This window comes from Akebia trifoliata, chromosome 5 (assembly GCF_017979445.1).
Source record: "Akebia trifoliata isolate Shusen 1 chromosome 5, ASM1797944v1, whole genome shotgun sequence".
Lineage (NCBI taxonomy): Eukaryota > Viridiplantae > Streptophyta > Magnoliopsida > Ranunculales > Lardizabalaceae > Akebia > Akebia trifoliata.
Window position 1 is genome coordinate 24,074,807 of NC_141379.1, and position 18,130 is coordinate 24,092,936.

At 31.1% G+C, this 18,130-nt stretch overlaps 2 protein-coding genes across 2 annotated transcripts; both read left to right on the forward strand.

Moving 5' to 3' along the window:
* Window positions 1–1,818: 1,818 nt before the first annotated feature.
* LOC147401707 (protein FAR1-RELATED SEQUENCE 9-like) lies at window positions 1,819–2,946 on the forward strand. The gene is made up of 2 exons (XM_086444434.1): window positions 1,819–2,653; window positions 2,879–2,946. Exons 1-2 carry the CDS (start codon window positions 1,819–1,821, stop codon window positions 2,944–2,946), a joined length of 903 nt encoding a protein of 300 aa, XP_086300560.1.
* Window positions 2,947–4,972: 2,026 nt separating this feature from the next.
* Window positions 4,973–8,478, forward strand: LOC147401708 (26S proteasome regulatory subunit 7-like). The gene is made up of 5 exons (XM_086443076.1): window positions 4,973–5,609; window positions 6,058–6,274; window positions 6,444–6,627; window positions 6,954–7,129; window positions 8,061–8,478. Exons 1-5 carry the CDS (start codon window positions 5,391–5,393, stop codon window positions 8,216–8,218), a joined length of 954 nt encoding a protein of 317 aa, XP_086299202.1. The 5' UTR covers window positions 4,973–5,390; the 3' UTR covers window positions 8,219–8,478.
* Window positions 8,479–18,130: the final 9,652 nt, after the last annotated feature.

Genomic DNA, 18,130 nt, shown 5'->3' on the forward strand with positions numbered 1-18,130 from the left:
CACCCACCATGCCTAATTCCATGTTTACCATCCACACAAATCACATTAACTGTTTTCAACTTATTGAGGATATAAAAATCCCAATCGACAAGGATGAAAGGTGTTGATTGGGATGTTTGAATTGGGATGTTTGAAAGGAATTGAAATGGAGGACTTGGGAGATGGGGTTGGTGGTGATTATATATATATTTGCAGTGTTGGATGGAAGTTTAGAATCAAAGGTAAAGGGAGTGGTGGTTGTGATTTTTTAATTATAATCAGCATCAAATAATGAAATCCACTCAAATATCTTTGAGAACAAGGATTTTGAGCGATTTCTAATGGATTTTAGATATTTAATAGTCTGTCCTATGGCCTGTCTAATTGACTGATAAATATTTGGTATCATGAATTTCATTATGACAAAGAGTAATTATCACTAAGAAGAATCTACCTTTAATGCATTGATTGTGATTTAATGTATCAGTGAAAATATTTTATGGATACAATTGACGTTGACAAGTGTGGGGAAGCGACTATTGGTGAAACCATGGGATCTTCATCGAGAAATCAAGTAGATAGTGGAGAACGTGTTGATTGCGAAAGTCCTACAAAAAATGTTGAAAAGTTGAATGTTCCATATGTGGGGATGATCTTCGATTCAATTGAAGAAGTCAAGAAGTATTATGAAGATTACGGGCATCAAGAAGGATTTTCCATTCGTGTTCAAACAACTTCTAAGTGTCGATGAGGTTCAAATGAGATAACTGGAATGACATATGTTTGCACACATCAAGGAAAATATAAGGCGAAAGAAAAAGATGTTGAAGAAACAATTGTGAATGGAAGTGCTAATAAGATAAACAGAATAGGTTCTTCAATTGTTAAATGTGGTTGTAAGACAATGATGCGTGTTACACACGATAACAAATGGACCGTAAAATGAAAAGTGTCTGTTTTCGACGATTGCCATAATCACAAGGTAGTCACACCATCGAAGAGAATGAGGATGAGATCAAACTATTGTATGCTTACAGTAGCTAAGGATCTAGTGGAAACATTCAGAAGAGAAAATATTCAAATCACTAAAGTGCCAACCATTCTTGACGGAGATCTAATTGATTTTGATGGTAGGGACTGTTACAATCACTTGAGGAATGTTAGGCATAGGGAGTTGGAGGTAGGGGATGTACAGTCAGTATTGAATTATTTCTTAACAAAACAGGTTGAAAATCCACAATTCTTTTATGCAATACAATGCGATGATGAGATGAGGGCAACAAATTTCTTTTGGGTGGATGCAAGGTCTAGATTATCGTATGAATATTTTGGTGATGTGGTGACATTCGACACGACTTATCGGACAAACAAATATGATATGCCGTTCGCTCCATTTACTGGAGTAAACCACCACTTTCAGTCTATACAATTTGGGTGTGCTCTTCTACAAGATGAGACAGAGACAACTTTCTTATGATTATTTGAGACTTGGCTCAAGGCTATGGGAGGACGTCATCCAATATCGATGATCACCGATCAGGATTTGGCAATGAGGAATGCGATTGCTAAAGTTTTTCCCAAGACACGTCATCGCCTTTGCATTTGGCACATTATGAAAAAGTTTCCTGAGAAGTTGGCTTATAAATACTTTGAATCTTCTGATTTCAAAAGTAAATTGGAGAGGTGCATTTGGTCGACATACACGGGGAAGAGTTTGAAAAGAATTGGAAGAATTTGATTGTAGAGCATGGATTGGAAAGAAATGAATGGCTTGAACAATTATTTGATTTGCGGGAGTCTTGGGTGCCTGTGTATAATCGGGGTTGTTTTTTTGCTAGCATGAATACTACTGGCCGTAGTGAGAGCATTAATGCATTCTTTGATGGGTTCGTTACATGGAAGACAAATCTAAGAGAATTTGTAGTCAAGTATGAGGAAGCATTGAAAAAACTTGTTACAAATGAGACCGATGAAGATTTTAAATCAGAACACAAGTTTCGATGTGTGAAGAATGATGAGTTACTTCTCAAACATGCTGCGACAGTGTATACTAAAAATATATTTGAGAAACTCAGGGAAGAATGGCTCCAAGTGAATCGACTTAAAGTTGAAAAAATAGGAATCGATGATAGATTTCATACGTATCGAATAACAACTAAGTTTGGTAAGTCCGAGGAGTTTGTGTTGAAGTTAAATTTGGATACTTACGAGGGTGCATGTGAATGTAAGAAATTTGAGTTTGTTGGAATAATATGTCGGCATTTTATAAAGGTGTTTTTTCGTTTAGACATTGATAGTTTACCGTCAAACTTCATTCTTGGAAGATGGAGGAAATGGGCAAACAAATTTAGGGTGATGGATGCAGCAGTAATGATCGATGGGAAAGAACCGCCAATTGCATTGAGATTTGGTAATATGTGTCAACAAGCTACTACATTAGCTAGTTTTGCATCAACTTCAATGAAGAGATACGAAATCTTCACGAATACCTTAAATGAACTATCCAAAAAACTTTCTGAAATTCAATGTGATGAAATGTTAGAACATGAAGTTGTAGTTGATGCATCCCCAGCTGTAGTTGAAGCTTTACAGTTGTTACTTTTGGACCCAAATGTCTCGCAAACAAAGGGTAGGAAGAAAGATGAGAAGGGCAAAGGAAAGGTTGAATGTACAGGTAGATTAAAAAGTAGTATCGAATTGAGCCAACAAAAGAAGAAACGAAAGTGTGCATCATGTAAAGCATTTGGACACGACAAACGAATATATCCTATAAATCCATATAAAAAACATACAAGTTTTACAACCCAGGGTAAGCGAAATTATCTTTGTAAGAAAAAATATCACTTTTAAACATTTATTTTTGTTGTACATTCTTATTTATAATTTTCCTTTTTACTAGGTAATGATGATATTCAAGAATTGGGTCAGGACATGGAAAACGATCATGAGGCATCTCCATTGAGTTAGACACTTGAACAGGTACTTCATCTCTTAGTACATATACATTCTCTTGTCAACTGTTCTATTTGTTTTTTATATAATCTTATAATTGGCTACTGATTAATCTTATATATGACAAACATTGGTAGCACCTCTGAGAAACCATGTTAGTCATAATTCATAAGAGTTACTATGCAAGCATATAGAGAACATTGGATAGAGATCAAGGATAGAAAAGTAGCTTGTACTTAAAAGGTTGCTGCAGTACTTATCAAGAAAAAGGAAAAGAAAAGTATCTCTGTAATAGTTAGAACTATTAGCATATTTTGGATGAAGCAAATTACACAAAGTGGGACCCCTAGTTTGTGTATTCTTTTACAGTTTCTTATATTGTTGTTGGATAACCTTGCAAATTTAATTTGTTAAAAAACCTGAAAATCAGCATCTATTCCTTTTCGCAATTCTTGGGTTTGGCAACTTGTTTTGTCTGAACAATGTTGTTCAGCTCTTCAAAGTCTCAATGATCATCTCATCCAAACTTCAACCGTTTAGCCATTCCTCTGGTGTATCACATTAGGTAACTTTTGTAGGGTTAAGTAGGCATCCGGTAAGATGGTTCTCACATTATGAATGAATGAGCTAAACTCCCAAACAAATGTTGATGTTATCAAAGGTGTTGGCAGAATAGTATGCTGGAATATTGCAATGCTAGGTGTTGTGTACTTTATGTTGGTAGGAGAAGTGGTTTTATTAAATCAATAAATAAAGCCTTTTCCCAAATTTCTTGGTCAACAGTATTATAACCTGAAACCTTGTTGCAAGTGATTCCATGGCCATTGTAGCACATAATGAAGATGCCAACATTGCTCTGGTCGGACACACGTAATGCTCTAATTCATTCTGGCCCTAGATTTACAAACGTAAATAAATGAGTTGCGTTGCTAGTGTGACACTGGACTCTCTATGTGGCCGAATTGGATGAGTTTGAATGAATTGGCTTGGTACAATACAACTCACTAGCACAAATCTGAGTATAATATCTCTATTTATGGAGTTTAGAGCTATCTCATCAAGGCAACACTGTCGAGTGGCTTATCCTTCACAGCTTACACATATGCAGGTGAACTTCCAAGCTGTGCATTTGGATTCAATAGTAATGGCCTGGTAACATCTTTCTGTCTCTCTTTTTTACTTTTTCTTTCTTCTAGCTTACTCATTCCTGCCTGCATTTGTTTTCATTGTCTCTTGTCAGCATATGTTGCATCTCCTGCATTGGGTCGATTGAAATCCTCTTAGGTTGTTCTTGGCATGATTAAATTCAGCCTTTACGTTCAAATTTCTGCTATTGTTACCTTGAACTTTATGAATAGTACATTGTAGGTACTGATATCACTTCATCCATAGAGATTATTTGGTGTCCAAGCTGTTCCGAATTTGAATTAAAACCATACTTTAATAATTATTACAGATAATGATTCCATGATTCTCATTGTGCTGGGCTTCTTAGTTTTGTTGCATGAATCATATCCTTCCCAACAAGGATGAGATTAGTATTTTGGACTCAAGCTGACTCTCGAGAAGACATGTGTCACCCTATGAATTGTTTAAAATTACCTTAACTCCAAATTTCATAAATATCCATCCAATTAAACTATTGAGGGAACATTTAAAAAAATAAAATAAAAATACATTCTTATTATCTCCCACCCATTATGATGTCCACTCATTTTTTTTCTCTTCTTTGAAACGTCATTGTTATGCCTTTGTCAAAATCAATTGGATTGCTTTCTTGGTGGTCTTGCTTAAAAATTTCTCAAGACAATTTTTTCAAAATTTTATCTTTCATTGTCTTTTAGTGCTTGGCTTAATGGGGTGATAAGAAATGTGGGGGCTGCTTTGAATCCCGGGTAAAGCGGGTGGTCATGGGTCACATGGACTCCCGCAGATTTCGCTGCTGTGCAGCAGCTTTCTCAGCATCATTTAACTCTTCTTCTGTTTCTATCTCAATTTTTGTAATACCTGTCTCACATTATTTCTAGTCTTTTCTTTGCTCAACTAGTTCTCCATCTTGGGCTTTCTTGTTTCCTTTTTTCTCTCTGGAACTGTTATTTAAATGAATATAAACATATGTAACAAATCGGAATGCCTCCTTGACAACAGCTTAATGGGCTTGGTAAAATTGACTGCCTCTTCCTCCCCACCCCCCACTCCCTACCCGTCAAGATCTTCTTTCCCTCCAGTAATTTAATTGTGGCCGCACAGTTATGATTGATTTAGGTAGATGCTTGTAAAGTATCAGATATGGATCGTTATATTTGGTAGTGGCTATAAATACTGTGGGCATTTCTCTGTATGTATCTTTAGTATCAATACTACTATTGATCATATATTTTCTGAATTGTGATAATTATTTCAATAAGTCAAATTTGAGATAAGTAACATATGGAACAAGCTTTCTGAATCCTGTGCATATGGTTTGTTTGAAGATAAATTCTTCTTCTTCAGTGGTGTGCTCTGTTGTTTCATCATTTTGCTGGTGTTGCAGGGTTGATCGAAATAAATATCAGATCCAGATTCCCTTGCCTCCCAAAATTGATCCAAGTGTAACCATGATGACAGTAGAGGAAAAGCCTGATGTTACATACAATGATGTTAGTGGATGTAAGGAGCAGATTGAAAAGATGCGAGAGGTGAATACAATGTTTTTTTAATATTTCATAATGATATGCTACTATTGTGGGCTCTTTTGGTATAATTTTCCATTGCTAATTGTTCATATCAGACATTCCTCCCTTGATCCAAAAATATTGGATTTGCTTACTTTGACCTCTGACTTCAACAAGCTTAATATGAAATGACCAGATTGCACTGCTGTATGCACACTAGGCTGGATAGATGGTTTGAATTGTGAACTAAAGATATAGATATTTTTGTTTTTTCTTGTTAGACTCTATCAAAGAGAGAAGTCAATTAGTTATTTTCTTCCCTTTTTTTTTTTTTTTTTTTTTCTAATTTTGATTCATGGAGCACCAGTATTTAAATGGTGGGCAATTACAGATATAACTCGAGTTCATAATTTTTACGTATGGTACTCTCTATTACTCAGTCATTCAAATTTCTATAATTTTCTTTCTTCAGGTTGTTGAGCTGCCCATGCTTCATCCAGAGAAATTTGTGAAGCTTGGAATTGATCCTCCCAAGGGTGTTCTCTGTTATGGTCCACCTGGAACTGGTAAAACTCTTCTGGCTAGAGTTGTAGCCAACAGAACTGATGCTTGTTTCATTCATGTTATTGGAAGCGAGCTGGTTCAGAAATATGTTGGTGAGGGGGCTCGAATGGTTCGAGAGCTTTTTCAGGTTATAAACCTTTGCATGCTTCACAAATTTGCTCAACTTGATTTGTTTACAGTTCTCTCAATTAGATTAGATAGTCCACCAAACAAATGTACTTATCAATTTTCCAACCTTATCTGTCCCTTGATCATTATCCTATCATCATTTAAAAGAATGTTTTGATTTTTTTTAAATGGCTCGCTCAAAAAAGGCTTGCATAGTCTTTTTTGATGAAGTAGATGCAATAGGAGGTGCACGTTTTGATGATGGTGTTGGTGGAGATAATGAGGTTCAGCGTACGATGCTCGAAATTGTTAATCAGCTTGATGGGTTTGATGCAAGAGGAAACATCAAAGTTCTTATGGCGACAAACAGGTTAGTTTGTTGTCTATGTTTCTACTGCTGATGGCTATGATCTGAAATTCAATATGGTACGTGTCCTTGGGGCTATTGACCTAATTTTTAAAAGTGTCTTATGAATACCCAATACCCAAGTCTTATGGTATGGTGATATGTGCCTCTCTGATTGCAACAATAAGTTTCAGATTTGAATAATCATTAAGGCTCAAATGCATTCCCAGGTCAAATGTCCAATAGAATTTCAGATAATTTGAAATTTTCTTTTATTTATTATTATTTCTTTGGTTATGTGAACTTCTCATCGCACTAATCCACACTTTTATTTTTACCATCCTTTTCAGACCCGATACACTGGACCCAGCTTTATTACGCCCTGGTCGTCTAGATCGTAAGTTTGAGTTTGGGCTACCTGATTTGGAGAGCAGGACACAGAAATTCAAGATCCACACACGAACGATGAACTGTGAAAGAGATATTCGGTTTGAGCTTCTTGCTCGACTTTGCCCAAACTCCACTGGTTAGTTTTTCAGTGACATTTCCTGCAATTTGTCATTACTAATATTATTGGTAACGTAAAATACATCTGTAGGCTACATTGATTTCTTGAGGAATCCTTTTGGTGTTGGTCTTAGTTTAAAAATAGATACAACGATCTTAGTGACATATATGACCATCTTTTGTGAAATGAGCACATGTGCCAAAGCTTGATTATAAATAAACTGTTGCTTACCTTTAACTTTCTAATCTTTGACATAGATGTGGGATATTCCTTTCTTTTTAAGTTGTGGAATAGAATAAACTGGATAAAGCATAATTGATCATACATCTATAGTGCACTGAAAAACCTTCGAGGCATACTTATATTATGATTTTACACTACTCTTCAAACACTGGTGAACAGTTGAGGTATATTTAAAATGAATTTCTTGGAATCTTTTTTTTCTTCTTTGTTTTGTTTGTAGAAAGAGAAGTCATGATGGATGATGGTCCAATTAGATGTGTGAAAGGAGAATTCCTCCCTCGTTAACCACTTTTTCCCTTTCTAATACTAGGATTTGTTTTTCTTTCATTAATGATTTTTTTTCCTAGCTAAAGTTCTCTGATCCTATGTTTTCCCAAAATCGTTTAGAACACTCTTGGGTTAGGAGGGTCCCTAGTCGTTCGAGTTGTCTTAACCACTAACCTGATCAATCTGAAAATGATGTGGACAAAACTCAGGGGACCGACCCCATGTGGATCCCAAGCCACCTTTGGTTTTTAACTATGGTCACCAATCCTGATTGGACTTGGGCAAGCTGACTAGGGATTGATTGGCCTATCTCAGGACACCATGAATCATGGAGATTTTTTTATTTTTCTTTCATATTTTTGTGTAGTGTTAGTATGCTTCTTTTCTCACATGGTTGGGTTGCCTAGTTTTGTACTAACGGATTAAAATTCATGTTCAGGAGCGGATATAAGGAGTGTGTGCACGGAGGCTGGGATGTATGCCATTCGGGCACGAAGGAAGACGGTGACAGAGAAGGATTTCCTTGATGCAGTAAACAAAGTCATCAAGGGCTACCAGAAGTTCAGTGCAACTCCAAAGTACATGGTCTACAATTGAGCTTCAGTCCTTTCTTTCGAAGACAGACTATGTTGTACTCTAATTTGGGTTCTCTGCATCATCGTCATGCATGCGCAATGCGGCTTTCTTAATTCTTAATTGTTGAAACTTGTTGAAAAATACCCCCATTGAAAACTTATTTATGATTACTTTTCTCATGTGCTTGATTTCTATTGTCTTTCTAATTTGAGCAATTGATGATTTTTGTAACAGAGATTTTGCAGTCTCATGTTTTAGAATAAGTATATATTGTTTTTACATTTGCTGCAAACTTCACAAGTTCAAATATTGATCATCTGGTGGTGTACAATGAAACTCTCTTTTAACCATCTGGTTGAGAACTTAAAATTGCCACACTTCCCCAAAACTTCATACAATATTTAGATGATGCATATAAAATCTGTTGGTTTCATGGAATCTCACCAACTCTTGGGATCATGGATGGGTAGCAATTTGGAGTGAATTAAATTTTTTGGCTGTGAGAATACTGTCGCCATGCTTTTGAACAGACAGAAAGATAAGAAATCCATAAAAATAAAAATAAAAAGTGACCAGAATAGTTCCTATCAGATTTGGATTCATTTTCAGAAATTGGTTTAGAAGTACATGTGTAAATTATAAAATGTAACATTTTATAGACACTTGTGTATGTAGGAGAGTGCTTTGTGGGATGTTAGTGTTCTCCACAACTTTTGTTTAGTGTAAAAGAAATGGTGTTTTGATCATTGTATGGTATATGTATATGGTTCGGAATCTCCAAAAAAAGGGTTTTCTTATCTACCATTCATAGAAAAATAAAGCATCATTCTATCTTTCACAATTGAATTAACATATGTATAGGCCATAGTAACAACAAACGGCGATTTTTTGAAAAAAATGTGTTTTGCATCTCCGACAATTAAAAAAAGGTGACTTTTTCATTTATGCAAAAAAATTGCCATTTTATTCTTGATTTTTTTCACATGAAAAAACAAATTAAACACTTATATTTCCAATGTGGGTTTGATACATAATAAAATTTGGAGATTCCCAAATGTAAAAAAATGGGATTTGATGATAATAACTTGAATTTATGAATTTCATTATATATATAGGGGACGGTTCATCAGCCCTAAAGTTTGCTAAGTTTGGTGCCAAACATTTTTCAAAATATGGGTTAGAAGCTTTGGAATGAACTGATTTTTAATGAGGATGATCTCTATGATGAGGAAATCATCATCACCAAAAATCAGCATATTCCAAAACTTCTAACCCCATCAAAAGTGATTTACAAAAATTGGACGGTCCACGATTCTTTAACTTGTAAACTAGGGTTAGAAGTTTCAAAATGAGCTGATTTTTTGTGAGGATGATCTCTTCACCGTAGAGATCATCCTCACAAAAAATCAGCCTATTTCAAAACTTATAACCCCATCAAAAGTGATTTACAAAAAATGTTTGGCACAAAACTTGGCAAACTTTCCAATGCTATCTTTTCTTAATTATTTCTATCATTATATATGCATATTTCATGGTATCCTCCCCACTAGATCCACCTAAATCACAAACAATCAAAATAATTTAGATCCCCTTAAGGAACAAATTTAAATAAAAAACAAATGAGAAATAAAAACAACTCAAGAACAGATAAATAAACAAAGAAATAAGGGGTCTTTGAAACTTCTCCATTAATAATCCAACTCAAGAATAGAGGAATAAACAAAGAAAAAAAATTTATCTTCCTTCTCCATGCAGACTTGGCCACTGAACTCCACCTTCCCCCATGCAAACTAACATACTCAGTAAGCAATTTATCTTCCTTCTCCATGCAGACTTGGCCACTGAACTCCACCTTCCCCCATGCAAACTAACATACTCAGTAAGCAATTTATCTTCCTTCTCCATCCTTGTTCTGGACCTCCCAAACCTGACAACCCAACCATTATAACACTTAAAAGAGTTACTAAGAATGTTTACTAATTGTGTGACATAAGTGCATAATCCCTGATCTTTATATATATGTAATATTATCAACCCCCATCGAATCACTTTGATGTTCCTATCAAATACCTCACACTCCATCTTTACATATATGTCGTGGAAGTGTGTAGGAACCATTATATGGAGGAAAAAAGAGAAGCAGGAAAAATAATCCAACTCACCAATATGTGCAAATCAGACCAATAAAAAAATATTAAGTCAAAATCAGAAAACAAACATCAAAGAAACAAAGGGCAGTAAATAGGAATCCAATTTCAGTTAGAAAATTTCAAAAAATTGAAGTAAAAGAGACAAAGAACATGACAGACAACAACAAACATGGCATACCCACACAAACACATGTAATATCTTATTAATGAAGTATACATGAATCTCCTAGACCATAAAAATATGCCCGATGTTGCACTAAAGAACAGCAAATACCGATATATCCGATGATCATAAACCTGAAAATTAGTAACTCCACTTCAGTAAACGATGATAAAACAACAACGCAAGAAAAATAGTTATTGTCATGGACCGTGTGACTGTTGAAGGTAATGGCAAGGACAAGTACGTTAAGGGATCAAAAGTTATTGGAAACACCAAAAACCTTCATAGCACTGGAAAAAGACTTGAATATGAACTTAAGGAAGAAATATTTGGTAAATGGATAAACATATAAATGGGATGACCTTAAAGGAAGAAATATTAGGTACCAAATCAACTCGAAAAATAGGAATTTTTTCGATTTCGATTCAATTCGTTAGAAAAATATGATTTTTTTAGCTACCCAATTTTAAATAGACTTCAAATAGGATTTTTCTAGCTACCCAAATCAAAAATCAGAATTTTCTGAAATAGGTATCTAGATTTGAAACAAATGCATCTGTATTAATAAAAATCATAACATGATCATAATCATAAAATAAATAACCCAAAAATATTAAATCGAAAAAAAAAAACCTAAATAATTCCAGATTTTTTGTCTTGAATTTCTCATGTGTTTTAGTTATGAGTCTGGTAGATAAACTAAATTCAAATTTATGTTTGTGGGTTTGTGATCTTATTGGTTGGTTACTTGGGACCAGTAGAGAACCTAACAAATTTCACTTGCTCACTCGATTAAAATCAAGAAACACAACAACTAATCAAAATTTTTTATGTGAAATATTTCACAGTTGAAATATTCTCAAATCAAAGAATAGAAACTCAAATTAATACAAAAATTGTTATTCAATCAGGTTCACAGTCTATTGTTAATTTACCAAAGTGAAGATAAAAAAAAGCCCTAAATAATTTCGGATTTTTCGTCTTCATCAAATCGAAACTCAAATTAATCCAAGGAGATAAAGCTTAAATCGAAAATCAAATTAATCCAAGAGAGAGAGAGAGAGAGAGTACCTGTGCGAGGGAGATGGAGTCTTCGTCGTTCGTGCGAGCGATGATGAGAGAGTGAGAACGAGAGCGAGATCAAACCGAGAGAGTTCGCGAAAGAGAGCTCGAGCAAGGGTTTGCAAGAATGAGAGAGCTCGAACGAGAGTGAGAGAGTGAGTGAGATAGAGAGAGAGTGTGAGAGAGAAAGAGAGAGGGTTTGAGAGAGAGTCCATTCGAGAGAGAGAGAATGGAGAGTCTCACTCTTGTTTTTTTAGTTTAATGAGAGAGGGAGGTAACACTAATTAATGGAAAGTATAAGGATGGCACTGTAATTAATTGAAAACGGATAAGTTATACGTTAAATCGAAGAGATTGAATCTGATCCGTTCATTTGCGTTAAATCGGACGGTGCCAAAATGTTTTGCATTGAACATTTCCCTATATATATATATACAAAGTGATATTGTAAAATTTTCATTTCTACTTCAATGAATATCAAAATATTCTATAAATAAGCACTTTAGCACATATCTATTATATTATCAACACCGAACAAAAGTAGCGTATATTACAACACATAACAGTTTAAACTAAATCTCAAACCTCATAACATAGGTGAAGAAGGCACCACAGATGCAAACAAATCATACTTAGTATTAGTAGCATCTACACGATTTGAGTTTGCTAGAGATTTATCTTATTTCAGAAAAGACTTGCATTTTAGTGTTGTCCTCCTAGTGCAAAATTTCAAAAGAGGTAGTAGAGATCATTAATAATTAACTCTTGAAATCATTATATCTTCTGTAATTCCTTAATGGAAGCGACAAGATATCATTTGTTATAAATCTATTATTATGAGTGAAAAATTCACTTTTGCAATTTTGACATATTGAAATTTTTTTTACAAGTGAAAAATAAATTACTTTTTGAATCATTGCTTCTAATGTTTTCAAAGGAGCATGTTTATAAGCATTCAATACTTCGCGAAGACTATTCCCATTCTCCAAATAAATGTGTTCTGAATGATGATTATTTGAATTATTTTCATGTTTTGTCAAATTGATAAGGCATGATAACCTACAATTGACAAAAGAAAATCACATATGTACTCAATTCTTCTTAGTTGCTTAATATCATAATGTATCAAAATAATAATTAACGCTACTCACTTGGTACCCTTTGCAGAAAATACAAAAATACAAGATCTCACAATCTTTAATCGTTCCGTAAATACCTCTTCTCTAAGATAAATTCTAATAAATAAGTATAAATCCAAATTGTAATCTAATCCATCCATGCAAAGAGAGAGAAATAGAAGGGTTGCATGCAATAAACATTATTTTGTTGAAAAATATAATTGATAGGCAATCCCTCAAGCATATCAGTATGAAGAAGCTCCTTGAGAGTGGATGAAAACTTGGTGAAACAATCTTTTTGAATTTTTTTATTTCTACATTATTCTTTTAAGGATTTCTCTGTAAGCTTTTATCTTTTGCATTTTTTTCGTTCTTGCAAACATTTCAGATAATATAAAACCACTACTTGATATGACTATCGATGACATCTTCAATGGTTATGACTTTGATTTTAAGGCAAAAAGGATAATTTATATTTTGTAAGTTCACTCCATTAATATATTTTATACTCCATTAACATCATCAATCACAAGGAAACATGAAAAAAACACAAGCAATAACACTATACTAAACATAAATATAATTATATAATTTATAATAATAAAATTATAAGTAAGAATTAAAGTTAAAGATATTGAAACTACATTAAAAATATGATGAATTATAAGCTAACAAGTAATAGACAATTATATTTTCCCCTTAGTAACATTTATAGTTCAAAACTATAGTAATAGAAATTAAATACAAATGGTCATATTGCTATGACATATATAATCTATTTACAAATTCAAAAGATGCAAAATAAATGAGAATATAATCATTGTCAACAAATAGATAAAAGAGTGACATATTTAGAAATAATAAATCAATAATGGTGCGTTATAGTAACCAAATCAAACAAGGTGATGGTCTAAAAGATAATGTCGTATTATCTCCCTATTGAAATAATAAAATAATCATTTATCAAGATTCTTAATTATCACGTAGGTATATAATTGATTTACGTGATTTTTATTTTGGTACTGTTGAACTTTATGTCAAAAAAATAAATTTTGAATATACAAATATCTAAAATATTGTCGAATTTTAAAAGTCTTCTTCTTGAAAATAAAAATCACATATAAAAATTATAAGTTAAAATCTATATTTAATAGTAGTATTAGTAATAATAATAATAATAAATTTTAAAAATGAGAATTGTAATTGACATATTTATTATCTTTAATTTTCGAAGATAATCAACATTACATTGAATTTTTTTTATATACTATATTTCATTATGAAATAGTGTCATTTAAAATTTATCAGTATCATCAGTAATATGTATACGTAACATATACTTTTTAATACAATATAATTAAAAGTATAAATTATTATAATATAAATAATTAGTTGAGTATATTATTATTAAGTATTTAAAATTTACTTGTATATGATATTAACATTTATTTTATTGCATTTATAGTAAATATATTTTTTAGTAATTTAAATAATTTTTTTTTATTGCAAATCATGCATATAATATTTAATAGGTCTTGAGTGTTGTTCAAATCCATAATTTTTATCTTAACTTTTAACAAAGACTAAAATTAAATAAAAAAATAAATTAATAAAAAATAAAGTAATAAATAAAGGGTCAGGATCCCTTAGCTCCGAAGAATGACCCATGAAAAAAATAAATGATCCCAACCTTTTAAATGCAAAATTCAATGCTTAAGATTTATCCTTGGGATAAGTATTCCTGAGATTTATGTTATCAAGATACTCGTAAATCTCAGCCATTGTATTCTGCATTTAAAGGATTAGTCTCATATATATTTTTCATTAGTCATTCTTAGGAGTCAAGAGATCCCAACCCATAAATAAAATAAATAAACAATTAAGCTATGGTAGTATTATTTTACTTACATGTTTAACATTTTCTGAAAGTAAAATAAGTTCTTTGAATGTTACTCGTTCATTTTTTATAATTTGATGACATTTCAACAATTCAAATTTTGTTTCTCCGTCGTTGAAAAAGATTTTTTAAATCTATTTTGATTGAATAATTAAAATATTAAAAAAATGATAAGATATTTAATAATAAAATTAAAAAATTAAAAATTTTAAAAATATTTATACCATTATCTGAATTTGAGGACTTCTTTAATTGAAGTATTGATCTATAATATTGAACTTATAGTAGAGGAAAGAGAAAATTCTCTATAGAATAAAAAAGATGATGAGAGATAATATCAATTAAATATAATGATAAAAATAAAAAATTAATTAATAAATAATTCTAATTAAATATATTAAAATACGTACCTTTAAATTATTATGAGATGACTTTTAATAATTTGATTGAAATTTTCATCAAAACGTTTTGTTAAATTCTTCTATAATGTCAAATGTATTATGGATAACGAACTTAGTAAAAAAAATTAAATAAATTTTTAATAATAAATTAATTTAAGATAAATAAGTAATTAAATTTTGTGGAGAAGATATCCAATCCTTTTTTTAATAGCACTAACTAAGGTATCCACTACAATTATGATAGCTATTATATCTACAATATATAAAAAATTAATATATATATATATAATAATTTTTTTAATTTATAATAATAATAAATAAATAAATATAAAATTAATATTCTTAATTATATAATCAATTTATTACTGATAAGTAGTTGATCTAATGATGCATAATTTGACAATGAGTGTAAGATTACAAGTACTAATTGTTATATCTTCAATTTTGTTTAATCGACTTCTCTTGTCTAGTATAATTTCATACTTTATACTTATTATATTATACTTTAAAACAACTTCTTTGATTATTTCATTAGAAATGTAATAAATGGAATTACATTATAGATTTGCTTCAAAGAATTTAATTGATTCGTAGAATAGAATAATTTGTATTTAATAATCCAATCAAATCTAAGAAAAAAATATTAATATATAATTTTTAATAAAAAATAAATATATACATTAATCAATGAAAATTAATTTTATAATTAATGCCAAATTCTTTTATAGTATTATAAGAATATTCTTTCTATTTATGTGTCAGATGACTCTTTAAAATGAAATTTGTAAAATTATGATTCAAAGAAAAAACATATTGATAATTTGGTTAAATCTCTTCATATTGTTTAGTAAATTATTCCCTGTAAATAACAAATATAGTCAATAAATATTATAAAAATTAAAATTCATAAAAGTAAAATAACATGATTAAACTATGGTTACGAAGTTGATAAATATATTAATAAATTTTGTTGTATTGAGATCTTTAATTTGATTAACCAAAATTTAATCGAAATCGAATTAAAAAATATTAATGATAGAATTTCAAAATAATAGGTTTAAGGAATATAAACCTAATACTCTTGAGATCATTCCAACAATAACAAATACAAATCCTAACTAGTGAGATATGATAAAATTTTAACTTAATCTTTATCTTCTTCAAGAAGATGAAGTTAGATTTTCTTTTAATCCAACGGGATGAAAAATTTCAATCAAACAATTGATATTAGATTAGATTTTTTATTAAAACAATGGTCTTTTGATTATTTAAATGGTACATGGGTAGTTTAGATATTCAAGCCATAGACCATCAATAGAATAAATGTTGGTAACAGTTTGATCGGGTCAACGAAGGTCTAGGGGGAGTAGACCACGTCTTGTATTTCGAGCGAGGGGAGGGGGTAGCCCTAATTTTGCCTATTTCTTAGGGAGTATTATTAAAATACCCTAAAATATATCCCAAGCACTATTATTTATTAGTCAAGTAGATCAACATTTAAAAAAAAAAATAGCAAACTTTAGTCCTATTTAAATACAATTGGTCTTATTTGCGGGTTGAACTGGACTGGGCTTTGATTTCTACTATGCAAATATGAAAGAGAGAGGAATTAGTCATGGTATTGGATACTTAATGATACATTTGTTAATAATAGGAATACTTTTCATTTACTTCAAAAGTTTTCATTCAGTGTGCACTTAATTGCCGAATTTTGAAGATGCTAGAAGCCAAAAGTATTTAACAGTTAAGGGAATACATACCCAATCCTGGTTTATTCTGATTTCTACGAAAAAAAAATGGTTGAAATGAAACTTATCAAGAATTTAGAGGAAAATGTTCTATTTTAGGTTAATGACTATAATACTAAAATAATTCTAGGAATGACTACTTTATCTTATTTAAAGGGTATTATGATTATTCAAGTTCAATTTAAGAATGTAGAAAATAACTTCTCACCAAATGATATACAACTTCTATAAGCACTTCTCCAAAAAACACTTTCTTACAATAATCACAAAAAAAAAAAAAAAGGTCAGAAGAAATTTTTTTATAGAATTAATTCCACAGAATTTCTATTGAAAATATAACTATCCTAGATGAACCCTTATTGTTTTGAGATATTATTTCAAGATATTATGTTTTTAATTTTTCTACACTTGATTTTTTAATTTAAATCAACAGATTTTCTTAAGATTTATTGTAATTCATTATGTGTGCTACACATATATAGGAAAAAAATATAAAAAAAAACTTATAAAGTTTACATGTTAGTTCAATGTAAGAAATAAAAAAAAGAAAATAGATTTTTATTTGAAAAATGATTAACAAGTTATAAAATCTTTTGGACTTAATGCATCATAATGATTATCTTTGTTATTTGATGTATGTAAAAAATAAAATAAAAGGAGACTTAATAAATATTTATTGTAAGATAGAAACAAAATGAAGTAAATTATTAATAAAAATGGATTTGAAATTTATAAAATCTTTTAGAATTAATGTAGTATATTAGTTACATTTGTTGTATGATGTGTAGAAAATAAATTGAAAACTGAAACTTATTGAAAGTTACATGTTTGATTCAACGTAGGGGTTTAATTGGGCTCATTTTCCCATTTATCTAGCCCAACCCAATGAACACAAATAAATATAAATATAAAATATATTTGACAACTTATAAGATTGCTTAGAATTAATTATATGTGTTATACCTTGCGATTGAGGAAAAAAAAAAGAAACTTATTAGAGAAAAATAATAAAAAGGAAACCTTTCAAAGATTACATGTTTGGTTCAATGTATGTGAAAGTGCCTTCGATCTGTGGGGTGTGCGGATCCGCTTTTGATTTTTTGAGATTTGGGAGTCGCCACCTAGTTATTACATCTAGGAACCTAATCATGACTCCAAAAAAATAAATAATACTAATCTACGAAAAAGAAACTATGAGTCTGGGGATCACGTTACGGGGTTAGAAGGTGTTTGGTACCAATCCCGTCTGGCAAATGTCGGTCTCTATTATTTTTCAAAAAAGATTATATTGCTAAAAAACCTAAAATCAATAAAAAAAAAGAAGTATACCTAGATGATCGCAACAATTTATTCCCTCAGAACTGGCGGAGAGACTCATCATATGAGATTCCTTG

Coding starts and splice junctions, on each gene's coding strand:
- LOC147401707 (XM_086444434.1), top strand. CDS start 1,819: ATGAATACTACTGGCCGTAGTGAGAGCATTAATGCATTCTTTGATGGG. Junction 2,654..2,878: donor AGGAAAGGTTGAATGTACAG/GTAGATTAAAAA, acceptor CCTTTTTACTAG/GTAATGATGATATTCAAGAA.
- LOC147401708 (XM_086443076.1), top strand. CDS start 5,391: ATGGTTTGTTTGAAGATAAATTCTTCTTCTTCAGTGGTGTGCTCTGTT. Junction 6,275..6,443: donor AATGGTTCGAGAGCTTTTTC/AGGTTATAAACC, acceptor TTGATTTTTTTT/AAATGGCTCGCTCAAAAAAG. Junction 6,628..6,953: donor GTTCTTATGGCGACAAACAG/GTTAGTTTGTTG, acceptor CATCCTTTTCAG/ACCCGATACACTGGACCCAG.